General features: G+C 45.2%; 1 protein-coding gene across 4 annotated transcripts in view; it reads right to left on the reverse strand.

Moving 5' to 3' along the window:
* Positions 1-12826, reverse strand: part of EGLN1 (egl-9 family hypoxia inducible factor 1) — a 51225-nt gene extending 38399 nt beyond the window's left edge. For 2 of the 4 annotated variants that reach the window (XM_074316456.1, XM_074316458.1), the window contains exon 1: positions 11555-12826. In XM_074316456.1, the coding sequence (XP_074172557.1) occupies positions 11555-12439 (885 nt within the window). In that variant the 5' untranslated portion in view covers positions 12440-12826. The remainder of the gene's footprint in view (positions 1-11554) is intronic. The other 2 variants (XM_074316457.1, XM_019757349.2) reach the window with 2 other exon arrangements.
* Positions 12827-14568: the final 1742 nt, after the last annotated feature.

A 14568-nucleotide genomic window follows, 5' to 3' on the forward strand; every position in this document is an offset into this window, starting at 1 on the left:
TTTATTTTTTTAAAATTCAGATTAATCTCACTGAAATGCCAGTTACAAGTAAAACCAAACAAAAGCAAAACACACATGAACATACACAGTGGGAACAGGACAGTGTAAAAGGAAGAGGAAAGTGAGAAGCAAAATCCAGCGCCAAACTTTGGGGTAAGTCTGTCTTTTTATGCAAAACCTCACACCCAGAATCCCACAGCGAGGATCCCCCCCCCCGCCCCCGCACATGGGCTTGGAACAGCGTGCCCCCCGCAAAGACATGCTCAGGGAGGTCACGGTGCCCCCCTGGTACCCACCGAAGAACTGCTGTTTCATAGGCAGGCTGTGCAAGGCCAACGTCGTTCCAAAGTCTGTACAGACCACTGGTGTTAAGTTACAACACATACCCCTTCATCGGGGGCTCTAGAACTTTAAACTGAGACTATTTGTGGATGGCAGAGTGTGGGGAGCATATCTCTATAGACACAGGGCAAGAATACCAACTGAACAAACAAAACAGAAACTTCGCTCTTCATAACCAGACACAAAAGGAATAAAAGTGTTTTTCGTTTTGTTTTGTTCTTCAGAACGCTTCTTATAACACTGGTTCTTAATGCAGTGTCTCTGGATGGGCTTTACTGTCAGGAAAACTGTGTACAGTCATGATTATGGTGAGACGGTACACCGCTTCCTTTTGATCCTAAATGGGCCCAGAAGCAACACAAAGCTAAGAACCAGTAACTTACATAATCACCTTGAAAAACTTGTGAGCTATTGGGAAGAATGTTATTTTATTATCTTACATGATTTTCGGCTAAAACTTTGTTTATTCAAGAAATTCAATTCCAAAATACTCTGGGTTGTAACCACCCAAAACTACAACCCTTCTTTGCACATAAATTATCTGTGGTAAATATTAAATCTCAGGCTACTTTCCTTTACCAACTAAAAAACTGTACTCAGAGAATGAAAAAATACATTTTAAATACCAAAATTAAGCAAAATTGGGACGTGAAATTCTTTTAAAGCATAAAAATGTTCAAATGCATTCCCAGACCAATTTCAAACGGCCTCTACACTTGCAGTCTGTCGCTGCACTGCCAGTGTCCTGTCAACACAGGTAAACCACCATTGCCCCAAAGTTGATGAAATGCTTGAACGTGGTTAAGGGCAAAGGTTTTCTGATCATCAAGAAATATTTCTCATCTTGTTAAATATAACTCCTAAACCTCCTTTAAGGTTATTTGAGATTTTGAATAAATCAGAGTTCTAAAACTAAATCAAAACTATACCTTTAGAAATTTAAATTTTTGCTCTAAAACATTTGTCCTTTGCTCACCAGTTATGTGGTAGGAATGTTAAGCTCCCGCCAGCTCGTAGCCACAGCTCCTCTTCTAGGTCACACAAGAGCATTCAGTGGGTCTGGTCGCTTTCTTTCAACATCTTGTCTATTATGTTGCTTTGTTTTGAAGTGACACGTGTTCCCTGGGGATTCCCGTGCCATGGGTGGGGGTGAGGGAGGTAAGCTACTTGCCCTGGAGGCTCCTGCAGGTGCAGGATCCTACCACAATCTGTAACCTGATCAACTGACTTTGGGCCTAGGCAATAGCACAGAACTCCATTTTACCTTCAGTATTCAGAGTCAGAAATAGTTTAGGCCACGTGGGCCTGGGTTATTTTTATCTGGAAAATGGGGACTAGAAACAGCATAGTAAGCACAGAATAGGGAACTGACCACAATTGGACAAAAACCCTCCCGCATGTTCAAAGTCTTATCGGAGTTGTAGAAACTGGACAGAAAAAAGGGGAAGCAGAGGTGAGGTACAGACAGGGCCGGTAGGATGAGCGCAATTCACGAAGTGTTACCATGAATAATGACTGAGGAGTGACTGAGGAGAGCAGCAAAGGTGCTTCCGGAAGACAGAACTATGTAAATTAAAGCAGCCTCCCTGCCCTTGTAACTTTCTGAAGAAGATACTTTAGGAATAAAAGGTACATAAAGCTTTTGAGAAAAGAGCTCAATGGAGGTTCAGAGTCAGGGAGATATTTGGGAATGGGACTTAAGCTAGACCCTAAAGGACATACGGGGTTTAAATTGTGGGGGGAGGGGTGTGGGTCGTGAACCAAAGAATTCACAGACGTGTTGGGAGGAGTGAGCCGGGCAGGAGTAACAGGAAAACAGTCTGGCTGAAAGAGTGGTTGTATTTAGAAGAGGAGCAACAGAGAAACAGAGAAGAGAGGACGTGGACAGATGGTGTGGGTCTAAGCAGTCTGCTAGTATTAGATGCATGAGAATCAAACTGTATCTTTTAACTAAATCTGGAAGATTTTTGAGTATGATTTTTATAAGTGTTGGTAAAACTATGTAAGATGGATACAGGTGGTACATGGAGAAGAATGAATTAAGGGAAACAACAATACCATGTAACAATCCAGGTATAAAGCTATTAAAATCTCAGGTGGTGCTGTGGAAATTCAAAACATAGTACGCACTGTGCCAGACGCAGAAGCTGAGGACACCAATGTGAACAGGACAAGGGTCCCACTGGCTGTTCCCCCTCCTCAAGGGGCTCACAATCAGCAGAGGAAAGCACCATTGTAGGTGTCCCATCAGTGGTAAGTGCCACGCCCACAGACAGGACAGCGTAGAGTGGTAGTTCTGCTTAGAGAAACCCAGGCAAGAAACAAATCAGAGAAACCTCTGATTCCACAGGGAAAGAGCCAGGGAAATGCACAGGGGTAGAAAACAGAACCTCCTCCTAGGCTCTGGTGGCTGGACTACAAAGCATGACAGGAAATGAAATGTTCTTCTAAAAAAGCTGCACAGCACATCAAGACTTTGGGGGAAAGAAGTATTTTCAACCAGGAGAATGGGATAGGGGTCTGTGTTTTGGAAAGATAAAGCCAAGGGCAATGGGTAGAATGGACTAGAAAGATATACCGTGTTTTCCCGACAATAAGACGTAACCGGAAAATAAGCCCTAGCATGATTTTTCAGGATGACATCCCCTGAACATAAGCCCTAATGCGTCTTTTGCAGCAAAAATTAATATAAGACCTGGTCTTATTTACGGGGAAACAACAAAATTAGGCTTTTACAGTAATCTAGGACAGAGATGAAGGTGGGTTTCAATAGGAAAGTATAAAGGGGAATGAGGAATGAGACAGAGAGGAAATAATTTTTAAATGAGTAAAACTGATATACTGATAAAGGAAGGAATGGTCCTCTACAACATCATGCTCTGTTCGACTTGGAGACTTTCACTCTCCTGAAATGGACTCACTCTCCAGAAACCTCAGTCTAATCACTGCTTCTTCAGGGACTCCGGTTCTGGCTGGCAGCCCGCTGGGTCTCCCAGGCCGCGCTCCCCCAGGATGCTGTGCGTCTCACAAGCTGCATCACACATGGGACTCACTGCAGGCTCAGTGCTGCATCCCTTCCCACAGTAACACTCCAGAGAGCAGACAGAATCCCCCCGACCAGGCACTGGGGTACTCGCAGTGCCCAGCACTCGTCTTGCATATTTCAGGCACTATATAAATCGTTGTTGAAAGAATCATGGAGTTCATAGATAGGATCAATTTTAAAACATGTTCCCCCATCAGACACCCCCACCCACCCTCATGCTCTCCAAAAGGAAACTTTGGTCTTAATCATGCTGAGTTTGCAGTACTTCCAGAACATTCAGGTGGAGAAGTCCACCAGCGTACAGATGCCAGAGTAAGAGACAGATCAAGGAGCCTTTAACAAACCCTAATATTATAGCTGAAGTCCTGGCTGCCCCGTCCTCTTCCTTCTGCTATTGTTATAATTACAGCTCATGCTAAATGAGCACTGGTTGCTGAGCATTTCTCACCTATTATCCACTTCAAACAAACTACTCAAAGAGGTCCTATTAATAACCTGTTACACTGATGAGGAAGCTACTGCTTTGTTAGAAAATTTGGCTAAAATCAGAGAGCAATTAAGCAACAACAAATGGTTTGAAACTATAGACTCGGAACTTCTAGTTCCCATTTTTTTTCTTTAAAAAATGTTCGTATTGATGAAAAAATTTCAAATCTATCCCAAGGTACAGAGACTGGTGTAACGATCTCCTTATACTTACCACCCAGCTTCAATTATTCAGTTCATGGCAAGTTTTGTTTCATCCAGATTATTCTGAAGTTCTAGTTAACACTTATAGATGAGTTGATTACCAATATTCATGAGAAAAAATTCAGATGCATGGTCAATCTTTTAAGATTCCAAACTCCTGATTAGACCTTTTCAACGAACTAGATGTGGTATTTCCAATCTAGGTTTTATTATACAAAAATAAGTCTTAAATTGAAGTTGTTTGAATTAGAGATTATAGGTTTCTGGATTCCATAGCTGGTGATCGACCTTTCAGGTTTTAAGTTTTTAAAATACCCATACTTTTATAACACTCCCTTGCCCAGGAGTCAAAAGCAAGGCTTCCTATGCTTAAAAGTCCTGGATACTATGTATACTGTAATTTTAACACTTTCAGTTGCCACTTGAAAGTTGGTACTTTTATTTCTAATTCCAGTGTCAGGCTCCACCTCAAGAGGATGAGGGCTCATATTCCACTAACATTTTTTCAGACCATCAAAGATGGTCCCTAAGCTGTCATAAACTTCCCCCTTCTTTATTTACTACTTTAGGAAGCTATCGTATAGTTGCTCGTATCTATTTGTCAATGGAATTATTTTTGATGTTTTACGGTCATTCTACCTCTTTTCAATTTTCTGTAGTAGTTTTATTTTTTCAAGACATGTTTAAATGGAATGAATGTTTTACTTCTATTTTCACATTTAATCTAAATCTATGCTTGCCCCTCATGTTGAACGAGTTTTCTCCAGTTTCCCTAAATTTCAGGATCTGTGTAATTCTTGTGACACAGATGCACCCTCAAGCCATCGTGAGTAGTTCACGCAAGAAAGCAGAAGCACTTGTCAGCAGCACACGTGCGGCAGGATCCCCAGCAGCCCCCACCCTGTTGTGCCAGAACTGACTGTGCAAAGAAACCCAAACGCCTTTGGAGAAGGAAGGATGGGACTGTAAAGTCAACAGCAGTGGCAGCAAGCACAGCCAATTTGAAGGAATGTGGAAAAGTAGAGCATAGAACCTTGTTCTTCAGGCTTTGGCTGCAAAAAGCGTCGACAACCTACTATAAATGGAAACTGAAAAAGTGGGGCAAGAGAAGAAAAGGAGAAGAGTTAGGCAAGATAAAATGATAACTATTCCCTCCAACTGCTCAAGCCAAAAACCTCGGCGTCATTCTTGACTCCTTCCTTTCTCTCACACCTCACATCTAATCCATCAGCAAATCTCACTGACTCTACTTTCAAACTATGTCCAGATCCAACTAATTCCCATCATGTCTGCAGGTACTACTCAGAGTTCCCCAGGCCACTCTGTCCTTGTTTACTTTTTGTCCTAACTTTTACCACCTAACATGTTGTGTATTTAATTGTACATGTTTACTGCCTGTCTGCCCACCCCTCACCTCCCATGAGAAGAGGAGTTTTGTTCCGGTTGCTCAGGTTTTCCTAGCTCCCCAAACAGTACCTATACGTAGAAGGTATTTACTTCATTCTTGTTGAATGAACAAATGAATGAAAAGATTATCAAAACAGGACTCAGAAAATACAATAAGGAGAAGAGTACTTGTATTTTGCTTTGGTAAAGAAACGGGATTTGGGAAAAAACAACAAACAGAAATGGGATTTGGGACAATGAATAAGGAAAAGAAGAATTCCACACTCATGAAAATTTTATGGTGATTTCAATAAGCAAACAGAGGATATAGATACTATCCAAGGTCTTCAGAAATACAACAGTGACTTGGTTCTGGAAAAATGTGATAATGAAGTACAAAGCATTCCAATAAAGGTGACAGAATAGTTCAGAGTTTGGACTGGGAAATACAGGTGTGAAATAAAAGAAAAACTTAGGTTAGCCATTTATCAGTTTTCTGTTTGTTTCTTTCATTTTTTTTTTGGAACAAAAAGCATTAGCTGGAATAAGAGGCAAAGACAAGCTAAGATCTGAATGTCATCCTGTAGTTACAATGTTTCAAGTGCAGAAACAAGGGCACAGTGGAAAAGGAGACCGAATGCCAGCACAGTAGTAAACTGCATCCATGAAAACTGTTTACGAATGTGCAAAAATGAAAGGGAGACTGAAACATTTGGTGGCGTGTGAAAGGCCTAAAGCAAAAAATTAAATAAAAACAACTAAGTTGATAACATCAATCCGAAGCCATACCAGAAAGGCAGAGGTGTCAGAAAACATGGGAGGAGATGAACAAAGATTTCAGGGCTGATAGAGGAAAATAAGGGAAAGGAAAACAGGATAAACATGTAAATCAGACACAGCACAAAAAGACAGTTCCTACTAAGTGCAGGCAGACTCGACCTGTTTCAGGGAAAGTGGCTTTAATGACCGAGGAAGAGAAAGAAGGTGAATACAGAATACCTAGGGAAATTGGGGAGGAATTATCTAAAGGAGGAAAATTTAAACTAGAATGTCAGATAAGCCAAACTGCAGAATGATAGTTAATGGGAGAAGGAAAAGTCATAAATGTTCAAGCAATCCTCAAAAATGTTATAAAATAGACCGAAATTAGTTAAATAGGAATATGCAATTTTTACATGAGATGCAGCATAAAGTTGCAGATATGAGAATGAACTAATTCAAACGTCAGTCAGTCAGGTTTGTCACGAACCAGCTCTGACCTTGAACAAGTCACTTAACCTCTCTGGAACTTATTTCCTGTTTTAAAAAAGTGTGTGTATGGGGGGGGTGGGGGGGAACTGTTAGGTCAAAAATGGGTGATCACTAAGTCTTTTTTCCTCCTGCTTATAACGGGGAAAGACAGGAAAAGCACAGCACTCTTAAAGAAAAAATCAGAAAAATAGAAAAAAATTTAAATGGGAAGAACAGTAGTAGTTACTGTGTTTCCCCGAAAATAAGACCTAACCGGACCATCAGCTCTAATGTGCCTTTTGGAATAAAAATTAATATAAGACCGGTATTATATTATAGTATATTATTTTATATTATATAAGACCAGGTCTTATAGTAAGATAAGACCGGGTCCTATACTAATTTTTGCTCCAAAAGCCGCATTAGAGTTGATGGTCTGGCTCGGTCTTATTTTCGGGGAAACACAATTAACAACAGTTTTGCACAGCGTTCTACAACTTAAAAAGTTTTTGCATCCATGTCTTTACAGCAAGGTGAGAGGCAGGAAAGACAGGTTTCATTTAACACTATTTTATAAATGGAGTAACTGAGGCTCAGAGACTAAGCAACTGGCTCAAGGACACAGAAACGTGCAGATGCAGGATCCAACCCAGATCTAACAGCAGCACCAAGTCCACTACCCTCCTCCGTTTAGATGCCCTCCGGTGTGATTAAGGTTTTGCAGGGTATTTTTGTGGCTTAGTAGGCCGTAGATAAGTGAAGAGTTATAAACATGTCAAAAAAAACCCTTTTAATTTCAAATAAAATTCCTTTAGGAGATACCTTCTATGTAAACTGCATGTAAACTAATTCACTACATAACATGTCTTCCTACAAAGTTGAACTTGGTTCAGTCACAACCTATTAAGACTACTCTTTCAGTCCACATGCAGCTCTTAAATTTTAAAGCGCTATGTAAAAATTACTGCAGCGGCAGTATTTCCAGCCTTTCTGCATACAGAATGACTGACTTTGATCTTGAATTTTGATACAGCTTTTAAAACATTAAACAAGCTGCTTCAATTTATACATCCTGGATGCCAAGAGTAGAGAGAGAGTGAGTTTTTTTTGGTTTTGTTTATAACATTGAAGAGGACTGTCACCACCACTTCTAAGGCAGTGATAATAAAGTGACAGAACTTCCCTCCCCCTAGTCTTTGTTGTAAAAGCCATAATCAGGGGCGGCCGGATGCTCAATTGGTTAGAGTGCGAGCTCTTAACAACAGGGTTGCCGGTTCGATTCCCACACAGGAGGGTGGGCTGTGCCCCCTGCAACTAAAGACTGAAAACGGCAACTGGACTTGGAGCTGAGCTGCGCCTTCCACAACTAGATTGAAGGACAACGACTTGGAGCTGATGGGCCCTGGAGAAACACACTGTTCCCCAATATTCCCCAATAAAATGTATACATACATATTTTTAAAAAGCCGTAATCAGCCAGAGCTGAGTAATTAACTGCAGTACTAAGTGAAAAATCTTAGGAATATTATCTGCTGCTTATTGGTCTCAACCTATTTTATCACTCCTTTATGTACTTTTTAACTGAACAGAGTTAAATTTGGGATAAAATTCCAGAAGTATGTATGTGATTCTAGTATTTTAATTTTAGCAGGCAAACTTTTTCCTTTACAGTGGCTAAGAAACTCCAACTGAACAGTTCAGCACTTTCCCATGATCCTTAGTCCTCTGCATTCCTTCTTCCTCTGCCCCCACGTGAAGACTCCTGTGATTTCTTACAGCCCACACAACACTACTCTTCACAAACCAGCAGACCAGGATTCTTCCTTACTGGACATCACTTTAAGGCTTCTTGATGGAAGAAAGGGTGTGAGAAAGGATGAAGGATCAAAGGTCAATTTAAGAGCAAAAGGGGGTAAAATTCCCCCAAAAAAGGACCAGAAAAGGTGGGAAGAGGGGATCAGCTACACAAGTGGGTACAACCATGTTCCCATTTTTCTCCCGCGTTACGCCATCCTTCCCTGCAGTTCTTCTTTTAAAGTAGTTGGACAAGCTATGGCCAGACAGGCGGGGGACATCAGAGCCTGCACTGAAGGAGCCACAGCCCATTACATAGCACCTGATTAGCAGGCCCTGACATAACACGAAGACCCCAGAGAGTAACGTCAGTGAAGAAGAACATCAGAACTTTGGTCAGGAAACCTGACTTTAAGTCCCAGTGTGCTGCATGTTTTCCAGTAAGTGACCTAACTATCCCGGGCTCACTTTTCTAATCTATAAACAGAGCGACTACAGCAACAATCTACCTATTTTACAGAGATTCTGTGAAAATCTAAGTGAGAAAAATACTACACATCAAGGCAAGTAATGCTTCAAATCTCTGTAATGTTGTAAAGGGTAATAAAATTCTTAACTGAAGCCCCTCTCGTCAATCACATATATATCCATGTTCTGCGTCTCTTAAGAGCCACGGCAATGGGCATGATTCAGGTGGATAGCTAGACAGTGGCTTTTTGGCCAAGATCTGAAATAAACATTGTATAGTCACCTAATAAAGTTTATATAGCCCATCTATAAAATACGATTCATGTACAAGGCTAGTGAGAGTCACTGTCAACAAAATCTGTATATCAAATTTTCATTCCAGTAGTATGCTAAGCAGTCCACACCTTCTCACCTAACATGCAGGGCAGTAGAAAAAGCATGGAGCTTGCTACTAGCTAAATGACCAAAGTTTGAATCCCAGCTAGGTTATCCTAAGTGGTAGGCCTTGGCCAAGTCTGAGCTGAAATAGACTCAAATGTAAATTAGGAATGATACTACCTGCTTTATAGGATTAAGATTATCGTCATCATGTCTGTATTGAGACAAATCTGGTGCGTAGCACAGCACACGCTGGTTCTGCAAATGTGGTGGCTGGTAATTTGACTGCCGTGTCCTTCCCCCAAAGCAAGCTTGCTTATTTATTTACTTATTCATTTAGTCATTCATACGTACATACATACTTAAATTACATGAGTAAACACGATTAGTATCAACTCTCTCAGCCAATGAAAGGGATTCCCTAAAATCATTCATAGATCCTGAGATTGTGTCCCTAAAATTCCTATAAGCATAAGATCAAATCTAAAGAGTTAAAAATCAATCCTTCCTTCAGCTAGTCCCTTATCACAAAACGGTATGTACAGTCAAGTAATTTAAAACCTGAACTACTGTTTCCTTCAGCCACTGGGGCTTCTTAGGAAGGTGATGGCTCTTTTCTAACAGCCTCCTCCTGAGAAGCAACTAGTCTAAGAACAAGGCTGACTGCAGTCCCTTCCCTGAGGACAGGTGAAAACAGGAAGCTAGGAGAGAAGAGGGCTGAGCTTAACGTGGAGAGCTAAATTAATGCAAGCAGATCAAGGAAGATTTTGCCATTATCTTCATGACTTCCCCTGAAGCTTATGCCCCAACAACATACTTAGGTCAGTCTTCGCAGAGCTATAGACTCAAGCTAGTTCCTTTCTTGCTCTCGAGTTCATGACTACATTCAGATTCGGTCCATGACAAAGTTACTTAAAAATATATAAACGAAAATCTCATTAAAGACAGGTTGATTAAGCAACTGTTCATTTTTTGAGACTACAGGATATTGAAGACATGTGCCTTCATGTAGCAATGGCAAGGAAGTGGTCACACGTAAATCAGACTTCACACCGTATTTCCCCCACAAAATTTTCATGTTTAGACCTTTCCTCATTGCCTATGCTCAGCCTTTCTGGCCGCCTGAGAGGCAACACAAAACGGTTAACAAAATAGATGGCCTGACTCACACAAAGAACTACTGGGAAGAGTCAGTGTGTATGCAAACATGCACGTGTGATGGTCTCCTAAAACAAGCTCTCAACTCACAAAATCAGAGATTGATGGTGGAGGGTGGAGCAGGGTGGCTTGGAGTGGAGCTGGATACAAAGAAAAGATTTCCTATCATCCGGGAAGAAAAATGAAAAAGAACTGCAAGAGAGTACTAAGGAGGAAAGAGTACCATTCACCACACTGAGGGAGAGGGATTACACTAGGTGGGAACTGTAGAATCTGTTAGGGAAAAACTACACTCGTAAAGAGAAAACAAAGAGATTTCACCAAATGGAGATGTTAGAACGAGCCCTCCCTCCCTTTCCAATTCCATGCTTTTTTCCAGGAAGCTACAAAACAGAGGGATTGCATTAACAAAGCAAATAAAGAAAACCTATGCTAAAAATGTAACCTGCCTACACTGAGAGGTCTGAAAACGGAAATACTTCTTTCCCAGTTTTGTAATGGGCTTCAGAACAGCAGGGAGGGGGGAGGGGAGCGGCCATGGTCTTCCTGATATGAAGGCTCTTAACTACACGCTTATTTTAAATTTACCTTTCTGTGGTCGGCGGGGAGATTCTTAACCAAACACGGCATCCGACTCTGTAGGTTAGAATCTGACGAGTGGTTCAAAGATCACAGAGAATGGAGAAACTAAAGCAAACACAGGGCAGACGCAGACCCAGCATTTGCTTTGGGTAGTACTTTAATACCCCCCACTGGGCAGCTAAAACTCCATCTGGGTTTGAAGTAATAGCGCAATGGAAGAGAGAAGGCAGCAAAGTTGAAGGGCGAGCCCACGCAATGAGACGGAGAAGTTTGTAAACGCGCGGTACGTGGAAAACAGCGGACGGAGAGAAACCGGCTGAACACCCACTGACGGATCACGTCCGTCCTCTCTAAGGGGTGCTACATAAGGGGACCCCTTTGATAGAGACACGGGGCTCCTCGCCCTACGCGGCACCTGTCGCGCGCAGGGGGCTGCCGCCCAGGGAGGGCGGTCCAGCGCAAACCCTGAGCAACACTTACTTTCGTCCGGCCATTGATTTTGTAGTTGCCCAGCTTCCCGTTACAGTGGCGGATCAGGTCGTCCATGCTGCTCATGAGCAGCCCAATGGTTTCGCAGCCGGGCTCCTTGCCCTCGATCCAGGTGATCTTATCGCCTCGGATGTCCTTGGACGAGTCGCTCTTCTGGCTGACCAGCTGGCCGTCCGTGAACTTGCCGGTGTCGTGCAGGGCGCGCACCTCCTCGCCGATCTGCTGGCCGGTCTCCTTGCCCAGAAAGTCGTCCACCACACAGATGCCGTGCTTGTTCATGCACGGCACGATGTACTCCAGCGCCAGCTTCAGCGCGGGCAGCGGCTTCGTCTGCCCGTTGGGCCGCGGGCCGCCGCCATGGCTCAGCCCTTCGCCCGGCGTGTTGCTCGGAGGGTAAAGGTTCGCCTTGTCTTGGAAGAGCGACGAGCGGCCCAGCGGCTCCTCCTTGGCGGGCTCCGCCTCAGCCGCCGCCGCCGCCGGGCCTTGGCCACCCGGCGCCGCGCGAGGCGGGGAAGCGGCCGCCGCGGGCTTGGCCTTTGCATTGGCTGCGTCCCCGGCGGCGGCGCTGTCCCGGCGCGGCGCCGCCTTCCTGGCCTCCTTAGCCCCAGCGGCCCTGGGCGGTGGCGCGGCGGCGGCGGGCGGCGCGGGGCCGGCGTGCGGGTGCTGGCTCGCCCCGGGGCCGGGGGCGCCGTCGCCGCGCTGGCACACGAGCTTATGCTTCTTCCAGTCCTGGCGCTGGTGCTCCTTGCTGCAGTAGAAGGAGCTGCGGCAGCGGCTGCAGCGCAGCAGGTTCTCCATCTTCCCGCACAGCTCGCAGTACTGCCGGTCTCGCTCGCTCGGGCTCGGCCCGCCGGGCCCGCCGCTGTCGTTGGCCATGGCGGCGGCCGAGCGGGAGGGGTGACGGCCGGACGGCCTGGCTCCGGGCCGTCACTGCGCCATGCACCCGCCGCCCCTCGCCTCCGGGAGGCCGACCCTGCGCCCTCGGCCCGACCGCTTCCTAGTCCTTCGGGTCCGGTCGCGCAGCGCCAGCTGCCGCCTCAGCGCCTCATCGCCGCTGCAGCTGAGGGAGCGCGGCCTCCGCAACGGACGGCGACCTCCGGTCCGGCGCGCGGGCCTGGGCGCGCGAGACCGGCCTCCTTGGCCGCCTCAGTGTCCCGGGCGCCGGGCCGGCCCGAGGAGGAGCGCAGGGCGTGCGGGCGCCACTCGCTCTGCGCGCTCGGCACGTACACCACGGCCCCGCCGCGACCCGGGCGGGCGGTGCGCGGGGGCAGGAGAGGGGCGGGGCGCGGGCGGGCCGGGGGCGGGGCGCGGGCGGGCCGGGGCGGGGCGCGGGCGGGCCGGGGGCGGGCGCGCACTCGCGCTCGGGCACGGGCGGCGCCGCGGCCTGCCCCCTTGCGCGTGCTCTGCGGGGTTGCGCGGGTCTCCGCACACTCCCCCCGCCCTACGGCCGGCTCCGCCGGGGGCGGGTCCGGGACGCCGCCGCCGCCTGCGGAGCCTGCGCGGGGATCCCGAGGGGCCTGCCCGCGAGCCACCGAAGGGCGTCTGGGACTGTGGTACACCTGCTGGGAGAGCGCCGGCCGCCAGGTCGTCTCGGAGCCGGGATCAGAACATGGCTGCTGTTTGTTGAATTGGCGCTCTGGACTCGGGGCAAGGTGGCTCCCACAGCCCTCGTTTTGCACAGGAGGAAACGGAAATTCAGAGAAGTCAAGTAACTTGGCCGGTGTCACGCAGATCTGGGACTGACTCCAGGCGTTAGTCTATCAGATTCCAAGGCTGCTTTTTCCATTACACCAATACAGCCTGTGTTTCAATTAGGCTTGAAATGGTTAAAAACAAAAAATGAGTATCGCTGCGGTGTTAATCCAATCCCCTGAAATTTAAAAGTGCTGAAATTTGATGTACTTTTACCATTTTCAAACCCTGTGATATCTTGCCGAGTTTGAAACCTCGGGAAGAGATTTTTGGCTACCGAGTGAAATAAAGCAATCAGCGCTCATTCCAATATCCGCATTCAGGCACTTCAATTCAAATTGATAGAACTACTCCTGAGAATTGGATTGAGTTGTAAATGAGCATTACTACATTAACGACTTTTTAAAGTAAAAAAAAAAAAAAAAGACTTATGAATAGAATCTGTGCTACGCTGATGAATACAATTCTTTGTTTTGTAGAACATTAAAACCTTACCAGAAATAAGCCAAGGGTGTTTCTTTCCGCCTGCCATTTATTTTAAGAATAAAAAGGGTGTGATTTAGATTTTTGCAATCTGTATTGCACACCTGCTAATGTGGAAAGGCTGTGCCTGGCCGGTGTGTCATCTGAATAGGCTGCAAGTAACTTCAGCAGTCCTATTTATACATGAAATGACAGCGTTTCAGACTTAACAATACAAGAGCTGAAATGTGTAGGTCAAAGGTAGAAGAATATAAGGAATCATTATAAACTGGTTTGTAGGATATTTTTTTTTAAAAAAACTAACCTGAATCCAAAAACATAAAAGCTCTTCTTCAACTACACAGAACTGCAAAGTGTCATTAAATACTCCTGTATAAATAAACAGTATCCTGGGAATCCAACATGGTGAAAGAAGACAGTAATTCCAGTTAGCTTGGCCTTGGGGAGACTGCAGTAAATATTATACTCACAGCTTTAAATTCCAGACCAAACGAAATCCAACTTTTTGTCAAGAATCAAGACCTGGAACTATGTCAGGTATGTATCCAACTTTCCCAGAGCTTTATTTAATACAGTAATATGTCATTGTTTCAGATATTACTAGTTAGGGTGTTCAGCAGATGTTATTGGAGCATGCAATCTGCCAGACTGTCCTTGGCACACCAAGGAAGTAGTTACACTACATAGGTGTCCAGTCTGGTGCAGGGGGCAGACATGTAAACAAATAATGACAGTCTAGAGTTCCGAGTTAAGTGCCCTAAGAGGGATGCATAGGAATGGATGGGAACAAGGAAAAAGGGCTTGCTAGCTCTGCCCTTTGCACCAATCAA

The sequence above is a fragment of the Rhinolophus sinicus genome, linkage group LG12 (assembly GCF_036562045.2).
Source record: "Rhinolophus sinicus isolate RSC01 linkage group LG12, ASM3656204v1, whole genome shotgun sequence".
Classification (NCBI taxonomy): domain Eukaryota; kingdom Metazoa; phylum Chordata; class Mammalia; order Chiroptera; family Rhinolophidae; genus Rhinolophus; species Rhinolophus sinicus.